This window comes from Ovis canadensis, chromosome 3, assembly GCF_042477335.2.
Source record: "Ovis canadensis isolate MfBH-ARS-UI-01 breed Bighorn chromosome 3, ARS-UI_OviCan_v2, whole genome shotgun sequence".
In the NCBI taxonomy this organism is placed as follows: Eukaryota; Metazoa; Chordata; class Mammalia; order Artiodactyla; family Bovidae; genus Ovis; species Ovis canadensis.
The window spans coordinates 148,599,844-148,625,732 of NC_091247.1; the positions used below are offsets into that span (position 1 = coordinate 148,599,844).

The window sequence follows — 25,889 nt, forward strand, 5'->3', positions numbered from 1 at the left end:
CCAGGGAAGCCTTGTTGATACAGCCTTGCAGCTCCTGGAATTCCATCACCTCATGCCACCTATTAAGTGAGTAGGGCTCAACCTCAACTTCACATTAGGGTAATCTGATGCTTGGGACTCATCGCAGACCAATGAAATCCATCTATCAGAGGGAATGTGGCAGGTCCTTTCTCTCCAGAGTCTCAAATAGTTGCCCTATATCAAAGCTTGCAAACTGGTGAACAATTGGGCCTGTTAAATTATTTTCTTTGACCTCACACTACTCTAAAACTCTAACCTGGGGTCCAGCAACTAGGACCCTGTGCTTCCAACAGCACAGGACACAGGTTCATCCCTGGTTAGGAAACTAAGATCCCGCATGCCACATAACGAGGTAAAAAAACAAAACAAAACAGAAAATTCTAACTTAGTTGCAAATATTTAAAAACAAATAGATTTCACATTAAAAAAAATGAATGCCTAGTTTCTCAGAAAACTTAAAGAACTGGCCTTGCTGTGCCTATATTCTTAAATGGCAAAACAGCTACTTCAAAATGGCCTTCTCTAGTCATTTGAGTTACCTGCCTGGACCCCTGACCTCTGAAGGCATTTGAGTCCTATAATATACTCTATCGAGGGGCTTTATCCTCTCAGTTTTCCCCACCCTCTGCATTCCAGTCCCCTTGAATTCTAAGTACCTCTTGTCACTGACCCCAGTCCCCCCTGAGCATGGCACAGAAATAGGAAAATCACATAAAACAGGCCCTACCTCACCTTCTGGTTTGTCCTCTGATTCACAGGCCACTTCCTGGAGCTGGAGTCGCCAGCATCTCAGGTCACATGGAGAGAACTGGGGCAGCTGTGCTGGGAGCAGCACTCGCCGCAGGCCAAGGTGAAGTCTGACACCGACACTGATACCACTGCCTTCTACAGGCAAGGCCAGGCTCCTTGCTGCCACGGACACCTGGGTTCCCGAATGACCCCTCACCTCAGTGAATCACTCTTCTTTGGGATGGAGCAGCGCTGTTTGTTGTTTAACCAGAAAGCTTCCTTTAGGTCCCTGGAAGGGTGGATTCAGTAAGAGAAATTGAGAAGCGTGGCCTGCTCTGTGATAATGAACTTCCTCAAATCTCTTGTTTCCCTTATATCCACAAGTACTAGCTAATGGATTAGTCATTATTTTTGAAAATAGCAATACTGGACATCTGCATATAATTTTTAGTGTTTTAGTGCTGTGAGGATATATATATTAATATAAGCAATTTGTCACTTAAAACTGCTAAGCTGGCACAAAGTGTTTTCTATCCACAATAACAGGGAGAAACTTGAAAATCAGCATTTAAGCTGATGTGCAAAGTGTTTCAACTAATTTGTCATCAGTACACAAAAAATACATTTTGTTTCAAATACTTATTTTTAAAAATAAAACTTACTCATACAGTTTTGTTTAAGATAGTTTTCTGCCTTACTCAAAAGAGCCCTTTTGACCATTTAATCTCCTACCTTGAGTAAATAGGCATTATAAAGAAAAGATTACTAGAGTTTTTGGAGTTATTAATAGATACACAGGCCTGAGTTCAAATCTTATTTTTGCTATCAGTTCAGCTCAGTTCAGTCGCTCAGTCATGTCCGACTCTTTGCGACCCCATGAATCGCAGCACGCCAGGCCTCCCTGTCCATCACCAACTCCTGGAGTTCACTCAGACTCGCGTCCATCGAGTCAGTGATGTTATCCAGCCATCTCATCTTCTATCGTCCCCTTCTCCTCCTGCCCCCAATCCCTCCCAGCATCAAAGTCTTTTCTAATGAGTCAACTCTGCATGAGGTGGCCAAAGTACTGGAGTTTCAGCTTTAGCATCATTCCTTCCAAAGAAATCCCAGAGCTTATCTCCTTTAGAATGGACTGGTTGGATCTCCTTGCAGTCCAAGGGACTCTCAAGAGTCTTCTCCAACACCACAGTTCAAAAGCATCAATTCTTCGGTGCTCAGCCTTCTTCACAGTCCAACTCTCACATCCATACATGACTACTGGGAAAACCATAGCCTTGACTAGACGGACCTTTGTTGGCAAAGTAATGTCTCTGCTTTTGAATATGCTATCTAGGTTGCTCATAACTTTTCTTCCAAGGAGTAAGCGTCTTTTAATTTCATGGCTGCAATCTTCATCTGCAGTGATTTTTGAGCCCCAAAAAATAAAGTCTGACACTGTTTCCACTGTTTCCCCATCTATTTCCCATGGAGTGATGGGACCGGATGCCATGATCTTTGTTTTCTGAATGTTGAGCTTTAAGCCAACTTTTTCACTCTCCTCTTTCACTTTCATCAAGAGGCTTTTGAGTTCCTCTTGACTTTCTGCCATAAGAGTGGTGTCATCTGCATTTCTGAGGTTATTGATATTTCTCCCAGCAATCTTGATTCCAGCTTGTGTTTCTTCTAGTCCAGCGTTTCTCATGATGTACTCTGCATATAAGTTAAATAAGCAGGGTGACAATATACAGCCTTGACGTACTCCTTTTCCTATTTGGAATATACTCTATCTAAAACAGATATTCTTGTCTAAAATATTTAGCCAATAATATGTAAGCTATGGAACACAGTGAATTAAACAAAATAGTAAAATATCTGGCATATTCTGGTACATCTATTATCTTCTTTTTAAGTTTCATTTCCAGGGATAACACATCTCATGAAAGGCCTCACATTTTTACAATAAAATTCCTATATGAATATCTCACTGAAATTGTAGTGGAAAAGTTCATCAACCTCTTTGGGTCCATGACTTTCACTCAGTGTCTCTAATACATTTTATGAGTTCAATTGTACAGTAGGTCTAATATTGTTATAATTACCACTATTGAATAGAATTCTCTGTACATAAAATGACTGTCAAATTTCAATGGATCACCACTTCAAACAATATTTTAATTAATTCTTCTAGCAAGCATTTACTGTGTATTGTAGAAACAACTAAGACAGCATTATCTTATATAAGATGTATTATATAAGAAGCTCATCTTTTAAAGAAAAAGACCAGTATTATTATCATTCTATTACAACAGAAACCTGAGGAATAAGTAGTCTATGAGCCACTAGCTTTGCCTAGAGACATAGGACTCACAGAAGTAGTAACAAGTGATATTCCAAGATTACTATGCAAAGAATTTTATCATTACAAATAGAGACTATTTTAATAATATTTTACTTATACATTATTTTATATTAATTTGTTTTCTTTTCTGTGAACCCACAGGTTGCTTTGTGTATGAATGCCTTGTCCCTAAATAGATTTACTGCATTTAAGAGAGGTAAATCCAGGGAACTTATAAAAAAGATTCTATTTCCAAAATATACCATATAACTTTTTCATAAAATATTTGTTAAACATAAAAAATGTTACAGTGCTCTTTAGACCTTTAAGAATTTATAAATATTAATTATACCCATTTTAAAAATTATTAAAGTCAGTTTTATCATATAACTGACTTATGTTACAATATTATCACTACTGAACAAGCAGTAATCATAAATTTACCTGAATCTACAAAACCAAAGTTTTTAATTACTTCATATGAGTTTCTCTGTAGGACTTAATAGCAAGAAAAGATAAATCTTGTTTTAATGTGGGTGTGGGTGATTATCTGGGTTCACACAACCCAGATAGCTATGTGGCTATCTTTCCACAGCTGGCCTCTCATAGAAGTCAGCTCACATTTGTCCCTTAGTAAAGACACACATGGGGCTTCCCTGGTGGCTCAGTGAAAAAGAATCCATCTACCAAAGGAGGAGACACAGGTTCAATCCCTGGCTTGAGAAGATCCCCTGGAGGAAGCAATGGCAACCCACTCCAGTATTCTTGGCTGTGAAATCCCATGGATAGAGGAGGCTAGCGGGTTACAGTCTATGGGGTCTCAAAAAAGCTGAACATAACCTAGTGACTAAACAACAACCGAGATACACATAAGCACGTGGGCTGAGTCTTGTGTGCTCAGAGAGAAGTCTTGAATTCTTGAGTATCAGTTCCATATCCACAAATGCCCAGCTCTCTTAAAGTTTATGGAAATTTATGAGGCTCATCATCTTTTATTTCTTTGTAGTTGTCCCCATGAAAGAGACAAACAGAATCGTGCTAAGGCCACACCCACACGGGGGCACCCAGAGCTAGTTCACCCACCATGGTCTTCTATACCCTCATGGATGACATTTAAGAAATACACAAAATAAATTACTAGAAAAATTTATCTTCCTTGGAGGTCCAAATTCCTGTCCTTCCCCACAAATGAAACATAGTGATTTAATAATTCAGTAGTCTTGCAAATAATCACATTTGAAGTATGACAAAGGAGAATTAAAAGGGGAGTCAGGGGACTTCCCTGGTGATGAAGGGAGTCCGGGTTCAATTCCAGATCAGAGAACTAGATCCCACATACCACAATAAAATATCCCACATGTAGCAACTAAGACCCAGTGCAGCCAAATAAATAAAATAAACAAAAAAAAAAACCGTTTTAAGATACAGCCCTTTAAAAAAAAAAAGAAGAAAGGAAAGGAGCCAAGAAAGGTGGGTTTAGTCAGCTCTGCCAATACAGATACTGCCAATCTGTATCACCGTGGATAAATTTATAAATCTCTGTGCCTTAGGGCCTCAGGGCACCCAGGTTTGGAATTCCATGTACTTCTGTGTACTTTTACTAACATACATACACAAGATTTCTTCATGTGAACAATAGGGGTATTGGACACACAAACAATTGAGCTTATTTAATCTGTAAGATTCTATAGTTATAAATAATTTATACCAAGCGGTAATAAATGCAAATTTTATTCATTTTGTTTTTTAAAACATCTCATAGATAGACAGGTTTGGTAAAGATTTAAATCATTTATTTGTCTCTGTGTATTTGAGGTTAATTTGTCTTATATTTATGGGACAGCAGTGCTCTTCCTCCCAATGATTTTTTATTATGAGGACAATAACATGGGCAAGATGCATGAAATTGCACATCTGCAAAATAAAGAATGCTTGTTCCTTATTTTTCTACAGCAATGCACTGATTCTACATTGATTCCTTTAATTACATGCTCATAAGAACTAGAGAGCTGGAATATCTGAAAAATATGCAATGGATAAACATAGGCTTTTTCTTCTTTTTCTAATTTTATCTTACCATATTTATGCAACTGCCTTTATCTGGGAAATATAAGCTAGATCGCTTCCATATAGAAAAGGATCACAAAATGATTAGAATGACAATACAACTCTTTCTAGAAGTCCCCAACAGCCTAGAGAGTTATGTGCTATAACGATGCATATTTCAATTTAACCACCTAGTCACAACTAGGATAATAGAGAAAATCAATGCTGTTGGATTAAACATGCCTTCTGAAATATAAGGGGAAATGCAACAGTATTCCAAGAAACAAGATAGGGAAGTTCGTCTTACAGGGGAGTCTGCCACCAACCAAGCTTTAGAATTGAAAATCAGAAAAACTTGCATGCAGTAGAGACTCAGAGACAGGTAGAAGCCCGTATTCTTTTTTTCCTTCACTAAAGTTAAGAAAAAAAAACAAGTAAAAGCATGGCATAGACTGTGTCTACACCACTTCATAGAAAGTGAATGATTAGGTCAACAGACTAGCTCAAGAGAGACTCCTCCCCCAACTTGTTTAGTGACTTAATCAGCAGCCATGACCTCGTGCTGCCCCTCCCTCTACAATTCTGTCTTTGGCTTAATGTTAACCTCCTGTCCCAAGGTATGTGGTTCATTATGGGGAATGCAGGAAACCCCATACTGAGAGGTATTTCAAGTTGAAAGGACAAATGACAAGTCAAGCAGGAAAAGGAAAGTGATGGAAAAAAATCAAGAATGGAGAGATGTTATGAAGATATGTAGTTCTTTAAAATATCATGGACATACACATCCCTCTGATCTCTATTTCTCACTCCATTAAAAAATAAATCAAAATCTGAACTGAGCCCACAAAGGTGGTATTAAAATTTTAAGATTAAGAGAATTGATAAACAAAGAGAAGGCTAAGGCGGAGAGGAGGGAGCACAGATGCCTTATAAATTAGAAAACATTTGTTTAAAAGTTCATTTTATTTTTCAGTAAATGTAATGTTGAAAAATGTCAGCACATACTTTTATGTAATTCCTGTTCCCCATAGGAATGTTGATTCACTCAAATATCTAGAACTAATCATGCATAAATGGGTAGAAGTGAGAATCTATTTGTATAACCTTATCTGCAAGTTTTAAAATGCAAGTAGGGAAAAAAATCTAAGTCCTAAGTACACTCTTAAGGTGGACTTCAGATTCTACAAATTCATTAGAGAGGCATCTTTGAAAAGCAAGACCTTCTTCTGTATTTTTGAGCTGCTAATTAAATGCAAGCATATACCTGTTCTCTAAGTACACATCTTTAAGAAGATAAGCCAAAGGGGCCATTTGTTTCTATGTTTTTTTTAAAATAACATCATCACTCATGAGATAAACTGAGAAGCAGCTCTAAATTTAGATCACAAAACTAACTTCTCTGAAGAATAAAACTCTTATGTTTGCATTAATATAGCTGATATAAGTAAATTTTATGCTAATGGGAAATAAACAATTCAGTGTTCAGCCTGAGTTTAGGAAAAACTGTGTTTTTATAAATTCTGCATTGGTGCTAAGCGGAATCAAACAATTTAATGAGTGTTCCATCCAAAATCCCCCAAGACAATTGTGTTCATATACTAACATAATTTATAGTCTGAAAAATAAAACTTTTAAAAAAAGCTCAAAAGAATGGTGTAGTCCTTGTCCACTGACTCTAAATTATTTAAATAGTTTCCATTGCTTTCAGGAGGAGTGGAAGCCTTCCTTAGTTGCTGTCTAAATTCATGAAAATCCTAAGCCCATTCCAGTCCTTTAAGGCCATAAACTCAAATTTTGCTCTTGTCAAGTCAGGACTTCAAAAGGAAATAAACAAATATAAATATTCTTCTCTATCATAAAACAAAAGGAGTATCTCCTAAACCACTCTCGATTCTTCTTCCAAGAGGAATTTTTATTCAATAATTACTTTTTAAGCATAACTACAACAGGAATATATTTCCCTTATCAGCTTGTTATCCTTTCAGGTAAAGCCAATGCCTTTGATAGAGATCCATTAAAATTACTTTCTGAGAGTAGGTTAACAGTTACACTGTCTACACAAACTGATCTTTCCAGCAACTTAAAATTATATAAATTTGTATTCAGTTGAATCAATTAGTATTATTTTTAAAGAGCATATTTGAACCAATATTTATATTCATTTACTTATTGACTTTTCAAAGGCCCTTTATCTGCTCAAATGCTCCAGAATCCAGTGTGCTCCTTAACAACTGAAAGGGTTAGGGAAACTAGGATATTTCTGTATCCTTTCACAGCTCCTAGCTTCTAGATAACTTCAATTTATTTTAAACTCTTCATGAATTTAGGTTTTGTGAAATTTCAGTTATACCCTTTTGCAATAAAATTAATATAAATATATATCAGACATCAGAGAAAATAATCCTAACATCATATCACAGTTTGGGTTTCAGAAAATTTATTTTCGGTAATTTCAACAACATTACCCTAGAGGAGGAAATGGCAACATATTCCAAATATTCTTGCCTGAAAAATCCATGGACAGACGAGCCTGGTGGGCTACAGTCCAAAATGTCTCAAAGAGTCGGGACACGGCTGAGGCACAAGCTCAACAATATTAATATGTTACTTTAAATAACTCTTTAGTTCATGATAGGTAAGTCACTTTTAAAAAGCAATAATCATAATGTAGCTAGTTTTAGAAGCTTATGAAATCTGAAGAATTTGTAAGACACTAGCCATTTGATAGCTAAGTCTTTTCTTTCTTTGCAACTAGCTTCTAAATCCAGGGTTCACCAAAATTGCTGTTGCCTCAGCTACTCTTTTATCTCAGTCATCTCCCCAGAGTTTTAGGCTGTCACGGGTAACGCGCAGGAGGTGAGTACTGTAGCAGAGAGAACTGTGGGATGACAATGCCTGTAATGGGGCAGAACGCACAGCCCGCTGTTATCCCTCACCATCCAAACAGCATTTTGTTTACCTCCTCCCTTCCCCGAAAGCTGACAATCCCAGATGACTGCTCAAAGGCCATCTGAAGTGGTAGCCCCCGGCTTCGGGTTTAAAATGCTTTACAACCAGCATACAGAATAAGTATTTAGAAATTTTTTTCACAACACAGAAGCATCCTACAATAGTAGAGGTCTTACTCAATGTATTAAGAATATGCAAACAAGCAGATGTTTCATTTAGGCATTCTGAAATTTGACACACTATAGCTTGAAGCCATAAACAGTTAAAAAGTACAATACACTTTAAGGTGGCAAACCAAATAAATGGAGAGCTTTATTCCCACTTTCTCTTGCACTGCCCTCCTGCCCTTTTTCATAACCAGCTGTCTGGTCTCTTGATTTAGCATTGTCCTCTGTTCAAAGTGATGCTGCGGATGGCTGATGGTGTTGTTTTGCATGTGTGCAAGTGTGGCAAAAAGACACTGCATGACTAGCAGTTCTACCCATCGGGTGTATGTGGGAAGGCAGCCATTTGGTTTACAGCTATGGTAGCAGTCTTCACAGCCTGTTACTGTTTATGGCTTTGGGCTCTTCACCTTGCATGCTACCTGACACCTTGACTCCAAACAAGTGACCTATTTTTCTTCACTCATGATCTGCTGTTGCTGTTTCCTGGCATTTTAGAGCCAGGCTGCCTGATTAGAAAACATACCTCTGTGTATCCTTATAACACCTCACCTGTCTTCGGCAATCCACTCTGCTTCAGTTCCTCAGACAGCTGATACTTGGGTATTCTAGTGTCAGAACTGAGACAACTGGTGTGGGTGGGAGGCAGGGAAAGACTTCTGACTCCCTAAATGTCTCTCACAACCTGTCATATGACTTATAATTCTCATTATTGCTAAGGCACTGGTGAGTTACATCCAAACTTAAAGTGTTAGAGGTCCTCATAAATGATATCTGGAAAGGATAACCAATAATATCATAAAAGTCATTATTTCTTTAAAATCTACTCTGAGCTAGCCACTGTATGTATACGGTTGTTCTTAAAACCCCAAAACTCCTGCAAGGAGTTATCATTGTCTTGTATCCATTATACAGATGAGAAAAGTGAGACTTCCAGAAGGGCTAAGTAAATTTTTTCAGGATGATATCTAGCAAGTGACAGGATGTGATTCAAACCCAGGACTGATTGATCCAAAGCCCAAGGCTGCCACAGGATACATTGATAATGCAGCTGAATAGCCCTGGTGAGTCATTCACACTGAGCACAGGAGCAGGGCTGCTCTGTAAATGTTTAATGAACCTGTGAATGAGCACCTTGCTGTGAATTAGTTTACCGGACTGGCTTCTGGTTACCTGGCAAGTATTGTGAACAAGTGACAGCCTGGACAAGTTCGCTGGGTAGGACGAAGGAACGGTGCGGTCCAGAGCAGAGGGCCCAGCACCAGTCAGCTCACATGAGACACCCTCCAGAGAAACCAGGGAAGAATCAAAAACAAAATTACTGCAATGTTACAGGATGGCAGTGAGGAGAACAGAAAGAAAAAAAAAAACCAGCAAAACTAAGAAAGTACCAAAACAACTCGGGGCTCTGTTGTAGCTCAAAGACTACTACAGGGCAATCACCCTTTCTTGCCTGCTTCAATGTCTCACTTTCTCAATGTCTTGAACAACTTCAATGTCTCACTGCCATCACACAGGGAGGCAGTCATGGATGTGAGCTTAAAACCAGAGCTTTCCCCTCTGGGAAATAATACAGCCTCCCATATGCACATTCAGACTTTAAATTCTTAAAATGCAATTTATCTCACTTTGAGCTGTATTTTTCTCATGCTCATTATCATTATCTCAATATATTTCTCCTCTGGACTTGAACTGTAGAACAGAAAGATCTATATCCTCTTGAACACCATATAATCAGGTTACCCAAGGTGGCTGTTTTCTTGCTCTTTGTACACTCCTGTTTGACCAGACCTTACCTCACCTACACCCTACTCACAGAGATGACCTTTCCTCTTTAGCCATAAAGCCTAATTAGTACATGCTGACATACTTGCTCTTGGCCCCAGCTAGAGGTATTTCTAATCCTTAGATAAGAACATCTCCACCATGATAGCTTATCAAAGGCAGGGGTGAGGGGCCTGCCCCTCTACTGGTTTTCCTGGTAACTGAAGAGTCAACTTGATATCAGTTCCCGCATAACTTCATCCCTCCCTGGTAGCAAAGACTGCCACCATATCCTGCCTGCTATCTGTGGTAGATACTACTCCAGGACCTCACCTCTGACACGTAAGCTCCCCCTACTCATGAAACTTGGCTTTTTCACTGAGTCTAGCCCTTCAGTCTTGAGGCTGAGCAAGTACGGGGCTTGCAGTGTGCAACGCTTATTCTAGCACCCTAGTAAACATCTAAGATGTGCCGCAATGATAAGAATTTACTAGAGGATCCACTGGGGAATCTCTATTTCTCTTCACTGTTAACAAGCCAGGATAGTGACATGGAAACAGCAGGGCACTGACAATGGCTGTAGGAGGAAGTAAGGGAAGGAAGGCAGATGGGATGAAAGGCTGGAAGGAGGGAGGAAAAACAATTTTTTAAAACGAACAGGATCAAAGTTAAAGTGGGTTGGAGGTTACTGTGTCTAGAGCCAGGGAAAGTGAACTGTGACTTAACTGGACCTGTGCTGTCATCTGCGAAAGAATGGTTCAGGAAGAATAACAGCTAGTGAATAAGGGCTGTGAAATGAGCTTCCATGAGAGGGAGCCTAATGAACCCTGACAGAAGAAATGGACTGATGTGGGCTCATGTGAGCTGCCACAGCAAAGGGCTACAGTATAAAGAAATAAGCTGGGATGTTATTTCTAAGGCAGGGGAAAAAAAGGAGAGTTCATGATATGAAAGGTGAAAAGGAAAACCAGTTCAGAAAACCTGAATGAAACCCAGCATCATCGGGAAGGCTGGTAAAAGTATTATTGTGAGGGCAAGAGGGATGGACATTGAGCCAGTCACTCATGTGACTCCAAGTAGAACAGTTCTATAACGAAGCCGAATGAAACCAGACCTGGGAACCAAGTGGCAAAGTCAGCTTCTTCTTAACGACAGACCAGCCTAGCCCTAGGATCAAAGTAAACCAATTTAAATAAGATTGATCAGGGTATCTCCTGGCGGTCCAAAGGTTAGTACTTCACGGTCTCACTGCCAAGGGCGCAATCCCTGATCAGGGAACTAAGATCCCACAAGCTGCACACAGTGTAGCCAAACAAACAAACAAACAAAAAAAAGTGAAAGGGCTAGTGGCAGACTGGCAGGTAGGAATGAGAAGTACATGGAAGGATCCATTAACCAGTGAAAGCTTGGCCAACCTAATGATTGAATAGCAAAGCACAAAAGTAAGAATTTTCCATTTCTTTCTCTGGTATACCAATCTACCCTTCACTTTCCTTTTACTGTATTAAATCCAAAGTGCTCATGACTTGTATTAAAATGTGCTGCATGGCAGTGAGTAAAGAGAAAGAAAAAGGATGAATCCTCACGTCTCTGAGGAGTCCTTGGTCCCATTCCACTCAATTCTGCCTGCAATGCAGGAGACCCAGGTTCAATCCCTGGGTCAGGAAGATCCCCTGGCTGGAGAAGGGAATGGCTACTCACTCTGGTATTCTTGCCTGTAGAGTCCAATGGACAGAGGAGCCTGGTTCATGGGGTCGCAAGAGTTGGACAAGGCTGAATGATTAACACACAGACTCATCTTGTGGTTACAGAGCATATAGAATACCAACTAGTGATAATATCACTTTAAAACTATCTGTATTCCTTGCTTTCCAAATTCTAACTGTTATCCAAAATTCAGGAACCAAAGGAATTTGGATAACACCTCTCACTTTACAAACCTGCTATCCTGGGTCTCGGTGAACTAAACGAAACAGTTTTGGTGAAACGAAGTGTCTTACTTATGAAATATATTTGGCTGCTAATAATGAAGACTGGCGATAACAGTGGCTTAAAAAGGAAGGAAGATGTTATTCTTACATGTAAAGGAAGTCTGAAGGTAGACATTCTAGGTCTGATACTAGAAAGCCACAGTCAACGGGAACTCCGGCTCCTCTCTTTTCAACTCTCCAAATCTGTGGCTTTTTTTTTTAATCAACGTTACCTCAAGTCCAATACAGCAGCTAAAGCTTCAGTTATCATATCCTTATTCTAGTAGGAAACAGGAGGAAGTGGGAAATTAAAAAGGGTTCTCACCAGCTATTTAGCTTTGGTTTAAGAAGGCTGTCAAGACTCACCCAACAGCTTTTCTATCTCATTGGCCAGAATTTAATCACAAAGTCACATCAAGCTGCAAGGGAGATGGAAATGCAAATTTTATCTGGGTACCTAGCCATGTCAATAAAATCTGAACTTTCTTGTTAAGGAAGAATATTGTCTAATACCCATCAGTCTCACCAAAATATATTATTAATGCATTACAAATACATATGATCCAATATAATTAATGACTTTAGAACAATCCCTTTCCTGGAATTCATTGTATGACTGTTCCCATCATTAACATATAAAATGTTAGTTAATGCGCTAACATCCCTAAATAAAGCCACCACATGGACTTAGTCTTCCAATAAAAAACAGAATAGATGCACTGAAGCTTTAGTATAAAGTCTTTGTTATGGAAGTATACTTAATAAAAGGTTAATCCATTTTGGATTCCAACCAGGAAACTATGGTTTTCACACATCTCCAAAGGGTAGTTAAGGATGTGGGTGAAGAGGCCTTAATTCTCCCACAATCTTGCTCAGCTCCAGCTCCACCTGTCTCCCAATTATTTGATATGAAGTTTTCTCAAATTTATTTCACACACAGAAAAACACAGACAAGCACAAAACCGACTGCTAGGTAAGCTCAACTTCAAAATCCCTTGCACGGCTTTCCAGCCAGACTGCAGATTTCAGCCCTAAATTCCTCTAATACGGAAATGTGGAAGTTGCCTGTGTTATGACTACAAAAATACTTACAAGGACATAGATGGTTGTCCCCCATCTTGGAATTAGTATTAGACAGGCTTTCTCACGTGTGCCACTAAAATGTTAGATGAGCTTTTAGGGGTTAATTACAATCACTAGAAAAGACAGAGAAACAGGGAAAGAAAGAGAGAATACTTTCTTTCCAAAGGAGTCTGCAAATATTCCCATTAGCCATTTAAACCATCCTACCCACATAAAGACATTAGAGATAATGAGAATGAGGTTCACGATCCCGTTGCTAAGGCACTTCTTCAAACCGGGGTGAAAATCCCACTATAAATAATGCATTAAAAAGCTGGGTGCTTTGTGTTTTCCTGCACTTTGATTCCAATATGGATCCTTATCATTATAAACAGCTCTTTTGAACCTGAGTGTTCAGTTTCTTTCATTAGAAAGTGCGTAAGATTACTTCAGCCTAGATTTCACTCAGGGAGACTGACAAAGAGATATTATTTGCTTGAACTGATCTTTAACCCAAACTATTCTGTTTCCTTGGTGATTCATTCAAACACAGAGCCCCACTGAAATGGAAGAATCTTCTGTAATATACTCTACTGTGTTCAAAGTTTTAGCAATCTTGCCAGGTGTTTATTACAGATTGTTGGGGGTTATAATTACATGCATAAAAAAGTTGTTTAATGCTTAAGCCTTATTTTTTTATGACCAAAGTTTTTCTTTTTCTTATTTGATGCTGTATAACTCTAAGGAAATGTAAATAAGACAAAGCAGTTAGTGATTCTGTGGTTTTATGGACCCATATAAGAAAACAAGGTGGATCAGTGGGTAAAGAAACCACCTGCAATGTGGAGACACAGGAGACGCAGGTTCAATCCTTGTGTTCGGGAGATCCCCAGGAGGAGGGCACGGCAACCCACTCCAGTATTCCTGCCTGGAGAATGCCGTGGGAGAAGCCTGACAGACTACAGTCCCCAGGGATACAAAAAGTCAGACATGACTGAAATGACTGAGCAGCACTCAGAAGAAACCAACACTGGGTCAGTACTTTTGATGTTTGAAAATTCAGTATAACTTTACTTGCCCTGTTTTTAATCACACTATTTTGAAACATACTGCATGTTTCATACTGTATGCTCTAAAACTATAGTACTGTGTTGAACTTAATTCCAACTAGCAGATATGAAGCCTAACATATGTTGAGCACGTAATATACATCAAAAGCTTTATAAAATCATATGTCCATGACAATCATGAGACATTGATATTGGCATAAGAGAAAAATGAGGTTCAAGTTAAAAATTTTGTTCAGGGACGTATAGATTCTACATGGCTTTTTTTTCTCCTAAAACAAGGTTTGTTCTTTAGGAAGTTCAGTTCAGTTCAGTTGCTCAGTCGTGTCCAACTCTTTGCAACCCCATGGACTGCAGCACGCCAGGCCTCCCTGTACATTACCAGCACCTGGAGTTTACTCAAACTTATGTCCATTGCCTAGAGTTTATTCAAACATATGTCCATTGAGTCGATGAGGCCGGCAACCATCTCATCCTCTGTTGTCCCCTTCTCCTCCCACCTTCAATCTTTCCCAGCATCAGGGTCTTTTCCAATGAGTCAGTTCTTCACATCAGGTGGACAATACACTGGAGTTTGGCTTCAATGTCAGTCCTTCCAAGGAATATTCAGGACTGATTTCCTTTAGGATGGACTGGTTGGATCTCCATGCAGTCCAAGGGTCTCTCAAGAATCTTCTCCAACAACACACTTCAAAAGCATCAATTCTTCGGTGCTCAGCTTTCCTAATAGTTCAACTCTCATATCCATACATGACTACTAGAAAAACCATAGCCTTGACTAGATGTACCTTGGCTGGCAAAGTAATGTCTCTGATTTTGAATATGCTGTCTAGGTTGGTCATAACTTTCCTTCCAAGAACTAAGCGTCTTTTAATTTCATGGCTGCAATCACCATCTGCAGTGATTTTGGAGCCCAAAAAAATAGTCAGCCACTGTTTCCATTGTTTCCCCATCTGTTTGCCATGAAGTGATGGGATCAGATGCCATGATCTTCGTTTTCTGAATGTTGAGTTTTAAACCAACTTTTTCACTCTTCTCTTTCATTTTCATCAAGAGTCTCTTTAGTTCTTCTTTGCTTTCTGCCATAAGGGTGATGTCATCTGCATATCTGCAGTTATTGATATTTCTCCCGCCAATCTTGATTCTAGCTTACACTTCATCCAGCACGGCATTTCTCATGATGTATCCTGCATGTTAGTTAAATAAGCAGGGTGACAATATACAGCCTTGACATACTCCTTTCCTGATTTGGAACCAGTCTGTTGTTCCATGTCCAGTTCTAACTGTTGCTTCCTGACCTGCGTACAGGTTTCTCAAGAGGCAGGTCAGGTGGTCTCGTATTCCCATCTCTTGTAAAATTATCCACAGTTTGTTGTGATCCACACAGTCAAAGGCTTTGGCATAGTCAATAAAGCAGAAATAGATGTTTTTCTGGAACTCTCTTGCTTTTTCCATGATCCAGAGGATGTTGGCAATTTGATCTCTGGTTCTTCTGCCTTTTCTAAAACCAGCTTGAACATCAGGAAGTTAACAGTTTACATACTGTTGAAGCCTGGCTTGGAGAATTTTGAACATTACTTTACTAACATGTGAGATGAGTGCAATTGTGTGGTAGTCTGAGCATTCTTTGTCATTGCCTTTCTTTGGGATTGGAATGAAAACTGACCTTTTCCAGTCCTGTGGCCATTGCTGTTTTCCAAATTTGCTGGCCCATTGAGTGCAGCACTTTCACAGCATCATCTTTTTTTTTTTTTTTTTAGGAAAGCCTAAAGCAAATGGTGCCAGAGAAGGCAATGGCACCCCATTCCAGTACTCTTGCCTGGACAATCCCATGGACAGAGGAGCCTGGTAGGCTGCAGTCCATGGGGTCGCTAAGAGTCGGACACAACTGAGAGACTTCACTTTCACTTTTCACTTTCATGCATTAGAGAAGGAAATGGCAACCCACTCCAGTGTTCTTGCCTGGAGAATCCCAGGGATGGGGCAGCCTGGTAGGCTGCCGTCTATGGGGTCACACAGAGTCGGACACGACTGAAGCGACTTAGCAGCAGCAGCAGCAGCAAAGCAAATAGTGCAGCTCTTTATAATAAACTATCTCACAAAGTGAAGAAGATATGCTTTCATCAAGTTTCTTATTCAGAGCCAAGGTAGATGAATGATGCTTTATGCTTTATTTGTATACCCAGCATATACAAATTCATGGACTACACACGTTAATGATGTACACACTGTTTTCTCTTTCATTGTATAAAAACTTCATGGAGGATGTAAGAGCTTATATGTCATTCTGTGACAACTGACCAGACAGATCTAGGTCAGAAGTCCTAAACTACCGGCAGACAGTCATGGATTTTGGTTTGCTTTTGTTTTCTCACTCATTTGGGATTAAAAAAAATTTAGATGGGAACTTTATATAAAATCCCAATTTCTGAGTTTATTTGAAAATCAGAAGATTGGTTATCTGGGCCCAGACTCCCATGGAGCATCAATCAGTTGAAACTGAGTAGTCGTAGCTCCCTTTTGATGGAGCCTGTGCTCCATCTGGGTCCTGCAGCCTCCATCTGTCAGTTTTATTCACTTATGTTATTTAACTGTCCTTGGGATGCTATGAGTTTGTGACTTCTAAATGAGGTTCTAAGCAGCTGCTCCACCAAATTTTAAAAAGCAGAAATTCTAAGATTGTCAAATCCAAGATGCATCTGCCCTCTTATAGTAACTGCACTTCATTCATAGAACAGTGTGTATTGGCTAAACTAGCCAACTTGGCCCAGGACTATTTGATACCTAAGCCAAGCAGGCTCAATCATATGCTCCCCTAGGAATCTGAAACTTAGAAACAACTATTTAATCTCTGCATGTGGCTAGAACTGTGACTGTCAATTGGGAAGGGTAAGGTGGCCATACTCTATCATTGAGTGCACAGAGAGATCCCATTAGGAAAGAGAGCAAAAAAGAGAGAAGCAGAAATGAAGCCAGGCTCTGTATTCTTATAATAAATCTTGTTATTTGCATACATTGTCTTAAATGGTTTCCGTCTCTTAGAAACATTTGCCCTAGTCTTGAAAGCTACTGACTTCCTCTCTCTATGCTTCAATTTTCAATCTGAAAGTTAAAAAATAAAACCTGAGAATACATCATTCAGCCTGTCAGAGAGGATTATTTCAGTGCTCAAACAAGGCTATATGTTTTCTTTCAAAACTTAAGTGTCAAAGCATTAGTCGCTCAGTCGTGTCTGACTCTTTGCAACCCCATGGACTGTAACCCACCAAGCTCCTCTGTTCATGGAATTCTTAAGGCAGGAATACTGGAGTGGGTTGCCATTCCCTTTTCAGGGGTGGAGGGATCCCTTCTCGACCCCAGGATCGAACCTGGGTCTCCTGCATTGCATGAAGATTCTTTACTGTCTGAGTCACCAGGGAAGCCCCTTAAAACTTTAAACCATTATACAAATCTAAGGGACTAGTATCATGACAGTTCTGATAAATGTTAAACAACTGGAGACGTAATTGATGAGAAAAGGTGGGAAAATATTCATGGTTAGAGCAGAGGATTCATATATATAAATAATAAGAATAAGAATACATAATTTGACAGGGCCAACAATAAGGTGACACTGTTTTATATCAGTTAGTTTCTAAAGAAAGAGGTAGCATTAGAGTATGCAATTTTTATAACTGTCTGAGTAGTCACTGCTGAAAACATAATTACCATAAAAATAAAGGTTTTTTAAAAGAAGAATCTTACAATACAGATTTTTCAAAAGAAAATTCATTAAATTGCATAAACTAAATGGAACTGTCTCCAAACAGTTGTTTTACTGGGTAGATATACAATCATTTTAATTACCAAAGAATCACACGGTTTGATAACTTAAAAGAACATCCCTGAGAAACTGCTCAGCACTCGTATTTTGCAGTTCCACTGAGGATCAGTGACTTAGCAACATTCATTTCCACATGTAAAATGAAAATCATCAAGATTTTTTTTAAAATTCCAGAAATGTTTACAGAACACAGTGATCATGATTATATCCCCAATTTCAGAAACAATGTAATGAATGAAAGGACAATTGAATGAATGAGTAACAGATAAATGTGAGATGCAAAAAGCAACAAGATAAAGTCCTTGGACTACATGGTCTAATAGGAAGACGGGTCAGTTCACATACATCTGTGACTACAGGAAAGAGTAAGAGAGGTGCTAGAACAGACACATGAAATGCTAAAGGTATTTGAAGACCCAAGACTCCTTACATATTAGAGATTGAAAAACGGCTTCTTGGAAGTTGATAGGACTCCAAAGGGTGGGTTAACTGTTAAAAGGTAGAGACAGTGGAAACTGGGCATATAGCTAGAGAGTGAGGGGTTGTCTTCCAGATTAGTAAAACAGCAGAAGACAACATGTAACGGCCATAGGCCACTGTTAGGAAAGACACTGCAGAGAGCCTTGGGTGCCAAGATGAGGAGTCTGGCCCATGTTCTGTAGGCAGTGAGAGGCAATGAAAATCAGCAAGTGGGAGACTGACCAGTCAGAAAAGCACTTTAGGGAATGAACCTGACAACTGAGCGTGGATTTGTCCATGTAGGGCCGATATAGAAAATAAAGCAAGGTAAGAAGAGTAGAGCAACTAGACACACAAAAAAGGAATCCAAACACAAAGGGAACCTAAAAACGGGTTCTGCTTTCAGAAGCAAAACCAGCTGAATCTGTAAGAATTGGAAAATAATTGGATGTGACAAGTGGAAAGATATATAAGTGAGGGATTCCCTGATGGTTCAGTTGGTAAAGAATCTGCCTACAATGCAGGAGACCTGGGTTCAGTCCCTGAGTCAGGAAGATCCCCTGGAGCAGGAAATGGTTACCCACTCCAGTATGCTTGCCTGAGGAATTCCTTGGCAGAGGAGCCTGGAGGCTCCAGTCCATGGGGTCACAAGAGTTGGATATGACTTAGTCACTAGATAACAACTATGTTAATTTTGTATGTGATACCTGTGACATGGTTATTATAAGCAAGGTCTCCTAGGTCTGGAGGCAGCTGTGTGGCAGGTTAGAAGGACCTGCTTTTAAGTGATGATAACACACTGAGAAATACTGAAGTCTATAGAGTAGGGCTAGTTTGATGAAGATATAATTAATTCATTTTTCACAAATTTTGACAAATGAGGTAAAGACGACAGAGGAGTTAAAGGGTACTAGGCTTCTCCAGAGAAACAGAATCAACAGAATGTATGTATACATGAAAGGAGATATTTATTTTAAGCCAATGGCTTAGGCAATGGTGGAGACTTGACAAGTACAAAAATTTCTGATGAGATAATCCCACAGACTGGAGGTTCAGGGGGAAGTTTCCATATAAGTCCAAAGGCATCAGACTGGCAGAATTTCTTCTTGTTCTAGAGTTCAGTATTTGTTCTAATAAGGTCTTCAACTCATTGAATGAGGCCCATTCACATTATGGAAGACTATCAGCTTTATCAAAGTCTACCTTCTTAAATGTTAATTTCATCCCTACAACATCCTCACAGTAACATCCAGACTAAGTATGACAATAATACTCTGGATACTGTGGCCCAGTCAAGTTAAGAAGATCAGTTAAGTGCAGTGTCAAAGAAGAGAAAAAGGAGTATATCAAGAAGCAATCATCAAGAGTACCAGAAGCCTCAGGCATCTATAGCGGACTGATGGCTGAATTACAACACTCCAAAATATATATCTACATCCTAATTTTGGAACCTGTGAATGTTACTTTATTTGGAAAAGGGATCTTTGCAGATGCAATTAAGTTTACTGAAATGAAGAAATCATCCTGGATTATCTGCTGCTACTGCTGCTGCTGCTAAGCAGCTTCAGTCATGTCCGACTCTGTGCGACCCGAGACGGCAGCCCACCAGGCTCCCCTGTCCGTGGGATTCTCCAGGCAAGAACACTGGAGTGGGTTGCCATTTCCTTCTCCAATGCATGAAAGTGGAAATTGAAAGTGAAGTCGCTCAGTTGTGTCCGACTCTTAGTGACCCCATGGACTGTAGCCCACCAGGCTCCTCCATCCATGGGATTTTCCAGGCAAGAGTACTGGAGTGGGGTGCCATTGCCTTCTCCGTGGATTATCTGAGTGGGTCTTAAATCCAATGGCAGGTGTCCTTATGAAAGTAAAGCAGGGGAAGATTTGATACCCCAGAGGAGGAGGAAAGCAATGTGACCACAGAGGCAGATATTAGAGTGCTGCTGCTGCTCCTGCTAAGCCGCTTCAGTCGTGTCCGACCCCATAGACGGAAGCCCACCAGGCTCCCCCATCCCCGGGATTCTCCAGGCAAGAACACTGGAGTGGGTTGCCATTTCCTACTCCAGAGATTAGAGTGATGGGGCCACAAATCAAGAAATGCCACCAGCCACCAGAAGCTGGACAAAGTAAGGAAAGATTCTCCCTTAGAGTCTCAAGAGGGATAGCAGCTATGATTTTGGACTTCTGGCCTTTAAAACTGTGACAGAATAAATTTCTGTTGTGTAAGTCTGTCTACTTTGTGCTAATTTGTTAATTAGTAGCTATAGGAAACTGATAAAAATATCTGAGAATAATACGATTGGTTTTGCTAACAAGAAGGAAGACATGATGGATGAATGGATAAACAAAACATAGTATAATACACACACTAAAATATTGTCTAGCCTTTAAAAGGAAGGAATTCTACATGCTACACGTGGATGAAACTTGAGGACAGTTTGGTAAGTGAAATAAGCCAATCGCAAAAAGACAGCTACTGTATGAGTCCAATTATATGAGGTACTAAGAATAGTCAAACTCATAGAGACAGACATAGAATGATATTAGCCAGGGCCTAGAGGTTGAGTTGGAATGGAAAGTTATTTAATGTTGATATTAAGTTTTAATTTTGCAACAGGCAAAGAATTTTGGTGATTGGTTGCATAACAGGCGATTGTATTTAACATGACTGAATCGAACATTTAAAAATCGTTAAGATGGTAAATTTTATGTGTATTTTATCACGATTTTTTTAAAAAGATAAGGTGAGAAGTCATGTAATTGGTATCACATTAAAGATGCAAGCAAGAGAGATTAACCAAACAAACAAGATTTCTATCATAATCTAGTCTCTTAAATAGGTAAAATACAAGAACCACTAGCACTCTACATACTCAATAAACCGTTTTTCTAAAGTTAGTACAATAACCTAACCTGAAATGAACATCAGACATAACAAATTATGAAATTTAAGTGTACTGTCAATATTGACCAGAAACATTTTCATAAAACAACATCCAATGAAGGCATCAAGAATCCATTTGCTAAGGAAATTATCTGACTACATGTAGAAATGCTGATGGACAGTTAAAAAAACAAAACATTTTGGCCACGCTGTTCACATCTTAACAAACATCTTCCCTCCTCAGATTTCCTGTTTTGCTAGAGGAATTTTGTTGTTTCATAAACAATGCAGACAAGTCCCTTGCAGTTTTAACTCAAACTACTGTACTGGCAGAAAAAAAAGCATTATCTGGCAGATGCTGTGGTGGTCTTATCCAACCTACCTGGACTTTCCTCCTCTTCAGGGCTGAATATACAGGGATCTTTTCTAAGGATCAACATGGGAAAATTAATTTTTCTCATCTGTACATTTGAGTAATGTCAACCTCCTTAAGCAATTTTCCCTACTCACCAGAACATGAGTCAGTCAACAAATTGCAGAGGCACTCTCTGTGCTCAACAATGCTGTGAAAACTGGTAAATCAGGGTGAACTGTCGTGTCAGGAAGAATTTGGTTAGAATGGAACTCCTCCTTACGTCTCTTAAATCCAAACAAGTTATAAAGCTCAGATTAAATTTTGGTTATTCCAAAATATGAAGATGTGTTTGAGAAATAGAGCCTAAAAAACAAGGAACAGAAAACAGCAATCTTTTTTTTTTTTTGCTGTGAACCCCATTAAGAAAAGCAATTACCTACCTGCTAATTAAAAATATGTCACATTTCAAAAGTGCTTTTGTTAACTTGTCCTTAAATTATTGGTCTGTACAAAGTATTTGTTGATAATCAGATTGTACATTTTTATACTTGTCAGTTCAAGGCCCTAAAAACAAAACACCAAGCTTTCTACCTAGAAAATTATAATCCAGGAGTTCTAGAAAAGTAGTACAAAAATAACTACCAAGATTATCCTTAGAGGGATTTCCCTGGTGGTTCAATGGAGAAGAACCTGCCTGCCAATGCTGGTGAAAGGGGTTCGATCCCTGTCCAGGAAGGTTCTGCATGCTGTGGGCAACTATAGCCTGCACAGCACATCTACTGAGCTCACACTCTAGAGCCCACGAGCCACAACTACTGGAGCCTGAGCACCCTAGAGCACGCATGCTGCAACTACTGAAGCCCATGCGCCTTAAAGCCTGTGCTTCGCAGCAAGAGAAGCCACCACAATGAGAAGGCTGTGCACCCCAACTAAGCTACGCGTAGGGTCCCCCCCCAACACACACACACAGTTAGAGAAAGCCCATGGGCAGCAACAAAGACCCAGTGCAGCCAGAAATTTAGACAATAAATAAATTATCCTTAGAAATGGAAACACATGCTCATAAAAGCACAGAATGGAAAATAGTTTTTAATAATATGCTACAACTTTATCCTCACAAATGAATCTTGAATAATTACCTGATTGAAGACTAAAGGACCAATAGAAAGCAGAGCAGCGTTAGTTTGGAATGATGGAACTGACCACAGAGGAGTACTCAAATCAGCTAATTTTACTTTCAGTGGCTGTTTCTTTTTGGAATGAGGAGAAAGGAAAACCTTGTCTCTAAATGGGCCCAACTAAAGAAAGAAAAGGTTTAAGTCTGAAATTAATTTAAAAGCCTTTCAAATTTTGATGGGAAACTGCCTATCCTTTTTAAAAAATCGGGAGGAGCGGGACCCTTTACATTAAATTGTACACACAGCAGAAGAGTAAACCAAGAAGGATATCTTGCACATCTTTTTAAAGCTGAAAACTTGTGTTCAGTAAAATGTTCGTTTCCGTTTTTGAGCATCCTTTTGCTGAACCAGTGAAAGGCGTTGGCAGGGCAGACCCCAGAAGGGAAAGCTATCTTGCCAGCCCTGTGGTGCTTCACGGTGGTGGAGCCGGAGAAGCGGCGGCAAACACCGGGGACAGTGACCCTAGGCAGAAAGCTGGAGTAGCTGGAGTTGAGGGCCGAAGGTGTGGACCTGCAGTCCCGCAGCTGGGAGACAGTCCGGGTGACCGGAGGCGGCGGGAGCGCTGGGGGCGCGCGAGGACGCCGGGGGCCTAGCGGGGCGGGGCGGCGGTGGGTCGCAGGCCGATGACGCGCCGGGGCCGGCGGAGGAGCGGCCACTTCCTGGAGCCGCCGGGGCCGCTCGCTGCACTCAGCGCTGGAGCCGGGAGCTCGCGGCTGCCGCCATGTCCCACCAGACCGGCATCCAAGGTAACCGCGCCGGCGCTGCCCTTGGGGAAGGGGCTCCCCGGAGGCCCCGGGCAGGCCGGGCGGGGCTGGAGTCGGGCCCGAAGCACTGGGAATGTGTGTCGGGGCGAGCCGGGCCTCTGAGTCTCTCTGCGCTCCCGTGTCCCGGGCGCTTTCGGCCTGCCTCCCTCCCTTCCCGGGCCCGGCCGCCGCCACGTTGCGGACGGACCCGAAATTCGCCGGAGCGAAGGAAGTGGGTCCGGCGGCGGCCGGGGTGAAGGGGGCGTGCCTGCAGCCGCAGCCGACCTTAACCCAACTTTAACCGGTTGGGAAGACTTGGAGACGTGAAGGCGATCGGGGTCCTTTTAGTGTCAAGAGACAGGCGAATTTTCTTTTTCACGGTCCAGAAGAGTTGTTATATTATTTGAATTATAAAAAGAAAGATGCGGAATCTTTTCCATTTCTACTAAGAATGCTTCCCAAACTCTTCCGCGCTTTCTTCCAAAATGGGAACATCAGCACCGTTGTATGTATCCTAAGTAGGAGGCGTCTTGGTCGTTCTTAGGTACTCCTCGGGGAACTGAAAAGTCTGATCTGTGTGGCATCGTATAATTATCCCATTCAGGCAGTTGAATGTGCAATTTTAATTGACCTGTGTTATTTCCTGGTTTGCGAATGGGCAGTCTGAAAGCTCTCACCTCATCAGAATCAAATAATATGTCCCGGGGTTACTCGCGATCACTTAACGAGTTCTAGTATAAACACAAGATCTTCCTATTAATAGACAACGAATCTTTTCCCCAGATGAACATCTAATTGTGTTTTGTTCATAAGTCTTTGACACCACCCCATATCTCCTCCTGCACACACAAAGAAAAGCAAAATAGTCTCGAATCTGAAAGCACTCGTTTGTTTGCGTTAGTTTTGATGCATGGATATCTAATTATTGACTTTGATGCTTGAGTCTAATAACAAGCACTATTAAAAGTGGTTCTTGCTGTCAATATACACCCCAAGAACAAAATCAGAACGAAATTGAAGTTTTCATAGCGCAAGGGGTAGGTTATTAAGTATACATTTGCTCAGTGAGATTACTCCAGCTTTTTGAGAAATACTAGTCAGAAAAGTGTGACCAGAAGTATAAACTTGAAGGAATTTTATTGACTTCAGTCAGGATAGGGCATTTGACGTTTATTGTCATCTTTAAATATGAAAATGTATAAAATGAATTGATGAAGAGAGTGTTTTTATTTATCGTAAACTTGAAATTGGACCAGAAGAGAATGAAAGCAGATTCTCAGCATTTTCAAAATCAGTAAAGGTATTTCTCAGATGTGTAATTTGTTCATTATTGGGTTTGAGAAACTTTAATATATTCATTCCCAATTCTAATGTAGCTAGGACAGGTTAGAATTAATATACTTTTAAAACATACTTATGTCTCTTAGCTGTGTATGGGGCTTCCCTGGTGGCTCAGTGGTAAAGAACCGACCTGCCAGTGCCGGAGATGCAGGTTTGATCCCTGGTTGGGAAAGATTCCCTGGAGAAGGGAATGGCAACCCGCTCTGGTATGGTGCCTGGCGGGCTACGGTACAGGGAATCACAGAAGAGTTGAACATGCATGACTTAGCAACTGAACAACAACAACAGCAAAAGCCGTTTTCAGTGTCTGGTATACCTTTTAAGTTTTATAATTTAAATGACTGTTAATAAGAAAATATTGCATACTCAAGATTTTTTCTTTGTATTATATTTCATGTTTTCCTTATTCAATTGCATTGTTATTGTAGCATTAGAAAGTATTAATGCATAAATATTACTTTTCTGTATCTTTTTGCACAGCAAGTGAAGACGTTAAAGATATCTTTGCCAGAGCAAGAAATGGAAAATACAGACTTCTGAAGATATCTATTGAAAATGGTTAGTTAAACATTTTTTGTTCTTGAATTACTGGGTGTTATGTAAAGCTAAGTCATTGTCAGTGATTTGGACTGTTAATAAATATGAAGCGGGTTGAAAGCTTGCCTTTAGTTAACCTGTATCCTCTATATTTTGGGCATTTCCTAAAGGCCCTTGCTTACCTTCTGAATTCTGTAGTTGACTATCAGGGAAACAAAAAGATGTTGGTTTTGGTGTGACATCTTTCTCTTTCACTTTTTTGAGTCTCAGTTTCTGTAATGCAATCTGTATCTAATGTCAGTGCTTGCATCTCTGGAATGAAAATCAGTAACAGGCGATTATCTGAAAAATAAACAGTTATTTGTGAATTATTTTTCAATAAAGTTAGTTTGAAGTAGAAGGAAAGGGTTTTAAACTGCCTGTTTTCTCAACTTGATTGTAATGTTTGCTGAGAAATGATTCCCTTTTCTTGTTATGGGAAAC

The 25,889-nt window shown here is 40.0% G+C and overlaps 2 protein-coding genes across 18 annotated transcripts in view; one reads left to right on the plus strand and one right to left on the minus strand.

Annotated features, from left to right (window-relative positions):
• The window catches only part of TMEM117 (transmembrane protein 117), a 647,436-nt gene that overhangs the window by 612,949 nt on the left and 8,598 nt on the right, over positions 1–25,889 (minus strand). The window contains exons 3-4 of one of the 2 annotated variants that reach the window (XM_069584531.1): positions 25,589–25,748; positions 754–1,039 (exon numbers count right to left, since the gene is read on the minus strand). The gene's annotated coding sequence lies outside the window, so the exon portion shown is untranslated. Of the gene's footprint in view, positions 1–753; positions 1,040–21,762; positions 21,971–25,588; positions 25,749–25,889 lie in introns of those variants that run through there. The other variant, XM_069584534.1, reaches the window with a different exon arrangement.
• TWF1 (twinfilin actin binding protein 1) overlaps positions 23,151–25,889 on the plus strand; it is a 51,213-nt gene continuing 48,474 nt past the window's right edge. For all 16 annotated transcript variants that reach the window (XR_011255902.1, XR_011255899.1, XR_011255903.1 and 13 more), the window contains exons 1-2: positions 23,151–23,531; positions 25,350–25,427. Coding sequence is in view for 5 of the 16 variants with exons in the window: in XM_069584541.1 (XP_069440642.1) it covers positions 23,507–23,531; positions 25,350–25,427 (103 nt within the window). In the remaining 11 variants the exon portion in view is untranslated. The remainder of the gene's footprint in view (positions 23,532–25,349; positions 25,428–25,889) is intronic.